The sequence below is a fragment of the Gadus chalcogrammus genome, chromosome 3 (genome assembly GCF_026213295.1).
Source record: "Gadus chalcogrammus isolate NIFS_2021 chromosome 3, NIFS_Gcha_1.0, whole genome shotgun sequence".
Lineage (NCBI taxonomy): Eukaryota > Metazoa > Chordata > Actinopteri > Gadiformes > Gadidae > Gadus > Gadus chalcogrammus.
The window spans coordinates 14,634,375-14,642,149 of record NC_079414.1 but is presented as its reverse complement, the minus strand read 5'-3'; the positions used below and the strand labels follow the sequence as shown (position 1 = coordinate 14,642,149).

Below are 7,775 nucleotides of genomic sequence, written 5' to 3'. Positions count from 1 at the left end.
CCTCATCATGGTGGTGACACTGATGATGATGATGGGGATTATGGTTGTTATGGTCCATGATAAAATTAAGATGAGATAAGATCGCCCTTTGTTCACCCCAGACCGTCAATTTGGCTGTAAGAGCAGAAAGTACAGTACAGTAGTAGAACAAATAGAAGAGATTCAACGTTATTAATACAACAAATAAATACAGAAAAAAAACGATACATATATATATAGATATATATATATATATATATATATATATATATGTGTACATATACTATGCCAACAGGAGAAAACATATGAATGTATCTACCAATAAAACCTTTGAGGCTCTCTATCCACCAAATGTGTCTAAATGCCATACATTATTAAATTATTATGATTACTCTTGTCATTTAATTATTCAACCAACCCTCCGCCCATCCCTCCATCCCCAGGGAGGAGCTCCACCTGCAGACCCTGAAGGCCTTCGTGGAGCTCCACCAGTTCTCCAACCTCAACCTGGTGCAAGCGCTCAGGTGACCTCCACCCACATGACCTTTAACCTCATGGTGCCCACACACACACCCACACACCCACACACACACACACACACACACACACACACACACACACACACACACACACACACACACACACACACACACACACACACACACACACACACACACACACACACACACACTTCTATTTGAAATAGTTCTACATGACGTGTGTTTGCGTGTGTGTGTGGCAGACAGTTCCTGTGGAGTTTCCGCCTGCCCGGTGAGGCCCAGAAGATCGACCGCATGATGGAGGCCTTCGCCACGCGCTACTGCAACTGCAACGCTCCTGTCTTCCAGTCTACTGGTAGCCTACGCATGCCTCTTCCTCTGTGTCTTTGTGTGTAGATTTGTATGTGTGTGTATGTGTTTATTTTTATATGCGTGTCTTATCGACCTCAAGCATGTTGGCCTTCTTGTTTATTTTCTCAAAGAAGTGGAGTATATGACAGAGTAATGCATCCTCTGCCTGTGTTTGTATGTACACATGCATAATATGTGTGCGTTCATACACAAAACGCCTTGTCGCCATCAGACACGTGCTACATCCTGTCCTTCGCCATCATCATGCTGAACACCAGCCTCCACAATCCCAACGTCAAGGACAAGACCACGCTAGAGCGCTTCATCTCCATGAACCGGGGGATCAACAACGGAGGGGACCTGCCTGTCCCACTGCTCACGGTAACCCCTCGGGCCTTCCTCACCAAGCGGCCATCTTGGGTCCATCTTGGTTCTAAACACTAGCTGGGTGGGGGAACTGAATGCAGAAGTCTTCATTCAGGCCCAATGAATACCAGCAGTTTGCCCTGTTTATTATTCTAATCGTTTAATTTCGTCCTTATTGTTATTTGATGAATAACATATTATTATTATCTTATAGCTTTTTTTATTAGCTTTTTTTTTGTTATATTGTAACATGTTGCACTGCCCCAAAATCCTAGCATTTTCTGTAAAATAATCGATTCTTTGATACATCGCGATTCTGTGTAGAATGATGCCATCTCGATTCAGATAAGTTGATAATCTGAATTTTAAAAAGAAGAATATATTATGTATTGGCCAATCTGATTTGTCTGGACGCGATTGCGGTTAAGCCTACACATAGCATGCACGCAAACTCACAGCCAGACACAAGAATGTGTGTCTGGCTGTGAGTTATAATTGACTTCTTATCCTTATAATTGACTTAGAGCAACTCTTTCTTTAATGACATAGAAAAGAAAGATTAGAAAGAATAGTGTGTTGTAATGCAAGCTACAACGATCATTGCATTGTTAATAGAAAGTCATTTTTGTGACAAAAGCTTTTTCTCTAATAAAATATTAGATAAGGTAATTAATCTGTTGATTTCTTTAATGATCATCACAAAAGTAGGAAGTGATTAGCAAACTCTGAGTAGCAAATTCAGATATATTTTTTGAAAATCCCGCATGGAAATGTACATACTTTTTTTTTTTGCTTCGAGATGCATCAATAATCATTTTAGAATCAAATCGTTGACCTCTGAATCAAATTGAATCTTGAGGTGCCAAGAGATTCCCACCCCTAATTTACTTGCAGTTTTTACAAATGAACCTAGCCACGCTTTGTCTGTTGCAGTGAGAGACTGACATGATAGGCAACATTCTGGCAACCCATCACATCATCTGTCTGACTAGTCAATCACTGCATCGAAACCTTGTCTGGAGTAACATTAGCAATGCAAAAAACAACAACAAATGAGGAAACAGAAGGTGGAGGCCTATACTGCAATTCCTCTTTCATTGTAGAATATCCAATAAATATAACTTTGCTTGTTTTAAATAACATATTGTAATAATTATTTCATGTCGTCTTTTAATGTGACGTGACCGTGACTGTATCACGTCACACTGTGAATCGCCCAGCTTGTCAGGAGATGAATAGAGAATACTACGAATTATTTAACTTAAAGCTCTCTATTCGACTCCCCTGCCGCCCCCTCTTCTCAGAAACTGTATGACAGCATACGCAACGAGCCCTTCAAGATCCCAGAAGACGATGGCAATGACCTCACTCACACCTTCTTCAACCCTGACCGCGAGGGCTGGCTTCTCAAGCTCGGTAACTCCGGCCGAAGTGATGATACACGTTATGAGATGTGTCACAGTCATATTTCTGACTAACCATTGAATGATTATTCCTAACTGCATTGTATTTGTCATAAATTCGCATTAATTAGCATGTATTGGTTTCCGGTTAGCATATATCAGTTTCTCATTAGAAGTTATTTGTTTATAATTAACGCGTATGTACATGTGTTTCTAGTTTGCATGCATATATCTGCTTGTAATTACAATGTATATGTATATATATATATGTATGTGTGTGTGTGTGTGTGTGTATATATATATATATGTGTGTGTGTGTGTGTGTGTGTGTGTGTGTGTGCGTGTGAGTGTGTGTGTGTGTGTGTGTGTGTGTGTGTGTGTGTGTGTGTGTGTGTGTGTGTGTTTGTATATGTGTGTGTATGTATGTACGTATGTATGTATATGTGTGTGTATACATATATATGTATGTACGTGTGTGTACATTAAACATGCATGTTTGTAATCAGCATATATATCAGTGAGCATGCGTTTCTCTGTATTTGCAGGAGGCCGCGTTAAGACGTGGAAGAGACGCTGGTTCATCCTGACTGACAACTGCCTGTACTACTTTGAGTACACCGCTGTAAGACTCCCACGCCTCTTCAACTACAATCACCCATATTGATGCTCTATCTCCTGGGCTGAGGAGCATAGAGCCAATACGATTGTAGTTCTTCTTGTGAGGGGATATTCACGCTCACAATGCTTTTGGGTCCAGTCGTCGTTCATCTTTATTTTCAAAACATGAAGCCTTCAGCCACCGTCAAATCAAACCTCTACTATGGTTTGTTCAGCGTCTAGATTGTTTGTACCGTTTCTCTGAACTCATAAAATGGAGAAGTGCAAAGCAGATGTGTGTAAATGCTTGGAAATAACTGCGCTTTCAGTGATGGATAGTCATTCAATCAGTCAGTGAGTCAATGAGAAAAGGGGCTCCCACAATGATCGGAAAGGCTAATGTTGCGTACACCAAACCGTTCATCCTTATATAATGGCCGCTCGATGTGAACGTGTGGATGTACAAGGCATGAATTAGTACGGTGTTCTGATGGAGCTTTCAGGATCAGCGGGTCATTTTATGATCGGAGTGAGGGATGGACAGAGCGCGGCGGACACACCTGTTCAGTGGGCCGGAGGAATGGATGAATATCAATATAAATGGATGGATATGTGCAAAGCTGTCTCTCTGCTCTCTCACCAAACACCCCCACTCTGAGTTAGGATGTCCATCCATCATCTGACTAATTGTTTTCTGTCTGTCTGTCTCTCTATCTCTCCGTGTGTCTCTGTCTGTCTGTCTGTCTGTCTGTCTGTCTGTCTGTCTGTCTGTCTGTCTGTCTGTCTGTCTGTCTGTCTGTCTGTCTGTCTGTCTCTGTCTGTCTGTCTCTATATCTCCAGGATAAAGAGCCCAGAGGCATCATTCCATTGGAGAACCTGTGTGTCAAAGAAGTTCACTATCCTCGCAAGCCTGTAAGCAACACCGAGCAGACATAAGTAGAGATACATTTAGACTGATATGTGTGCATGAATGTACATACATACATACATACATAGAAAAGCCCTTTGTGAATGAGATGAACTGGACATGAATGATGAATCAAATATGTATGAATAAACAAACGGATTGGAGCGGAATTTGAAATGAAGAAATCCAATCAGACGAACAGGTTATGTTGATTAAACTCGTTTTATTGATAAAGAAAGAATTAATCTGCGGTTTCTTTGGTTTAATGATGGATGAGCCAAAAATCAATCTGTCAAGTTATGCTAGACGAGTGACCCTGGTCGTTCCCTCCACCCTCAGTACTGCCTGGAGATGACCAACCCCAACAGCCGGGGCCAGAGGATCAAGGCCTGCAAGACGGAGACGGACGGCCGGGTGGTTGAGGGGAAGCACCAGTCCTACACAATCTGTGCTGCCAGCGCAGACGAGAGGGACTCCTGGATAGAGGCCATCAGGTCAGAGACGCACGCACACACGCACACACACACACACACACACACACACACACACACACACACACACACACACACACACACACACACACACACACACACACACACACCCTGGATAAAGGCCCTCAGGTCAGAGACACACACTCAAACACACACTCACACAGCCACACTCACACTGATATAGAGGAGAGGTACTCCTCGATAGGGGCCATCAGGTCAGAGTCACGCCTCCATGAACACACACATACACACACACACACATACACACAAACACCCATACACACGCACACAGACACACACTGATACAGAGGAGAGGCACTCCTGGATTGAGGCCATCCAGTCAGACACACAACTCCATGGGAACACAAACACACATGCTCACACACGCGCACAGACACACACCCACTCACTCCTACATGTCATGTCAGGATGACGATGAAGTCCGTGATGATGAAGTGTTATCTGTTGCTGCTGACCTCCCCCTGAACAGAGCGAGCATCACCAGGGATCCCTTCTACGACCTGGTCTCCCTGCGCAAAAAGAAGATCATCAACCAAGGCAACCAAGACTGAGTGAAACCAGCGCCCCTGTGTGGAGGACAGGTGACACAGCGTAGCCCTCAAGGAGGAGGACTAACACGTACTCAGAGTGTAGACACTAGACAGGGCCCAGGAGGTGGACGGACCAGGTCAATGGACGGATGCTATCTCTTGGTTCCCCATATTTGAGCGTGGACAGACTTAGCGTCACCGTCGACAACGTTCGATTCTATCTTCCCCAGGTGATTTCATCGTGGAATTAGGATGTGATGCGCAGACAGATTTAGGACAAAGACAACCATTATAGTCTATTCTGTCGAGGGGAGAAACCTGTGTTTCAATTTGCACTTACTCTGTAATGGCTTACTTGACTAGACAAGCATCTGGCCTCCTCTGGGGTGGTGTGTGACTAAACTAGAAATAGACACACAGTCTCTCAGATTGCTTCTGGAAACAATCCGTCAAGGACCCAGAACAGACAGACAGACGGTTTCAAATCAGTTCTGTTTATGTCCCCTTCTTCTTGTTCTTCTACCCTTGTGATAAATGCATTTAATCAGTCGCTCACAATTGTTGCTGGAGATTCTATGCGTTTCTCGAGTACAGTAACTTTGGAGGTTGGAATTAATTTACCTTCTCTGGATCATTACAGTGAAGGTGTGAAGTGAAATGTATTATTGTTATGACAACAGAGCTACTAGTAGTAAGACCATGTGATTCAGGTTTTTGCATGAATACATGATCAGATGATTGACTGAACTCTTTAAAGTGGTGATATTATGCCACCAGGTGTAAGTGTGATTAGCCATTAAAAAACGTTATTGTCATGTCGCTAAAACATCCGAAAGGGACGATTTTTAAATGGCTTGTATTGGCTTATCACACTCAAGCTTGTTGGCATAATACCACCCCTTTAATTAGTAGACTTACAGCTTACTTAATTGAATAAGGTTGCATTATAATTATACTAATTTTGTTTTGCACACTAGCTTATAAACTTGTTTATAACCAATCATAGCAAATTAAGCAATGTAAGCTTATAAACCGCTTGTAAACTATTGTTAGCTTTCAAAGCTTTCAAACATACTAACATTATCTAGATCCTCTTTTAGTTTTAAATAAATTGTACTCTGGGTATACAGCAGACATATGCCTACACACTGAAACCATTACCTTATCACAGCCATCTCATACTTCCTCTTCACGAAAACTCCCACCAAAAACAGACACAAAAACATGCATGGGGTTGTTATGTGTCCACCTATTTGATGTACATTGTACTGTATATATGGACGTGTATGTAAATGTTAAAACAAATGTATAAATGTTTTTAATGGTGTATAAAATGAATGGGGATGGGGATCTCGGGAAACCTGCAAACAAATTAGTTAACGGAAAATAGGAATTTGAATAGCTTGAATTTGCTGTGTATTGTGTTTTTATACAGTTTTGATGTTGTAACCTGACTAGGAAATTTGCAAAGCTAGTAATAAATTTCATATTTATTTTGATATATTTTTGACAAAACATTTCAATAACTTTTAGGTTATTAGATAGAATCATATCATAAACAAATGCATCTGTGTTGCTGCGCATGTGATCACTAAGGTAAACAGTGACGTGCAACACATCACCGCATGCAAGGGCTACGCTCTTGTCATATTTGCACAAGTATAATGTGCTACGTGGAACTAACGCCTGTGGTCACATCAGTAGAGTAAAATTAGTCTGTGCATGGGTGCGCCTACGGCCCTTCTTCCTCCTGATACTTTGACTTCCTGTTTCGGTGTTGTGACAGAAAGTTCTCCACCCAAACCAACACAAGGTTTGCTGTCATCTCTTGGTGCGATCAGTATGCAGAGAGAAATTTAAAAGAGATGCTAATCAGAAGCTCTTCCTCAACAGTTCTGGTGTTGTCCTCTTTTAACTCGGCCGGTTCGCTCATGAACCAACACACACTAGACTAGAGTGATGGGTGGCTAATTATAGAGATGATGGATGTATGAGCAGAACGATAAGGATAAAACCGAAGTGCAGTGGTTGGTTCTCAAAGTGTTGGGGGCGCCCTCTTCAGGGCTGTGAATGAGCCTTACAGGGGGCCAGGGTTGGTTATGGTTGAACAAAATGATAATCGCTAGGAAAAAGGAGTTAAATGTTGCGTGATAAAACAATACCCAAACAACCTTTTACTAGAAATCCCCCTGTGTTGTTTAACCAGAAAAGCACATGTTATACCTAGATAAAACAACATCACAAGGGGAGCAACCAAAATAACATGAAACCTACAGCTTAAGGTTCATTTTAACACCTCACTGGAGACATATGGGACTATAGGTACCATCCTGCTGCAAAACCTCCAGCATCATCCCCCTCCCCAAAAGCCCAAGGACAACAGGACTTAATGACTATGGACCAGTGGTGAAGCTAGACCTTTTTGGGGTGGGCTCAAGCCCACCCAAAACTTGCCTTAGCCCACCCTATCGTTTCGTCCTCAAATCTAATATTCTACAATTTTTTTTTACAAAAGCAATGAGAGAATGGATGCTGTACACTAATGAACAGGCGCAAATGGGCTAGTGCAGGAATCTCTAACCTCTGATTGGTGGGTGGGCGTCTCCTGTTTGACAAAACCAAAATGCAGC

The 7,775-nt window shown here is 42.2% G+C and overlaps 1 protein-coding gene across 2 annotated transcripts in view; it reads left to right on the top strand.

Moving 5' to 3' along the window:
* Positions 1-7,355, top strand: part of cyth4b (cytohesin 4b) — a 12,963-nt gene extending 5,608 nt beyond the window's left edge. The window contains exons 6-13 of one of the 2 annotated variants that reach the window (XM_056586165.1): positions 423-503; positions 722-834; positions 1,063-1,211; positions 2,501-2,612; positions 3,145-3,221; positions 4,037-4,108; positions 4,443-4,597; positions 5,085-7,355. In XM_056586165.1, coding sequence (XP_056442140.1) covers positions 423-503; positions 722-834; positions 1,063-1,211; positions 2,501-2,612; positions 3,145-3,221; positions 4,037-4,108; positions 4,443-4,597; positions 5,085-5,166 — 841 coding nt within the window. In that variant the 3' untranslated portion in view covers positions 5,167-7,355. The remainder of the gene's footprint in view (positions 1-422; positions 504-721; positions 835-1,062; positions 1,212-2,500; positions 2,613-3,144; positions 3,222-4,036; positions 4,109-4,442; positions 4,598-5,084) is intronic. The other variant, XM_056586164.1, reaches the window with a different exon arrangement.
* Positions 7,356-7,775: the final 420 nt, after the last annotated feature.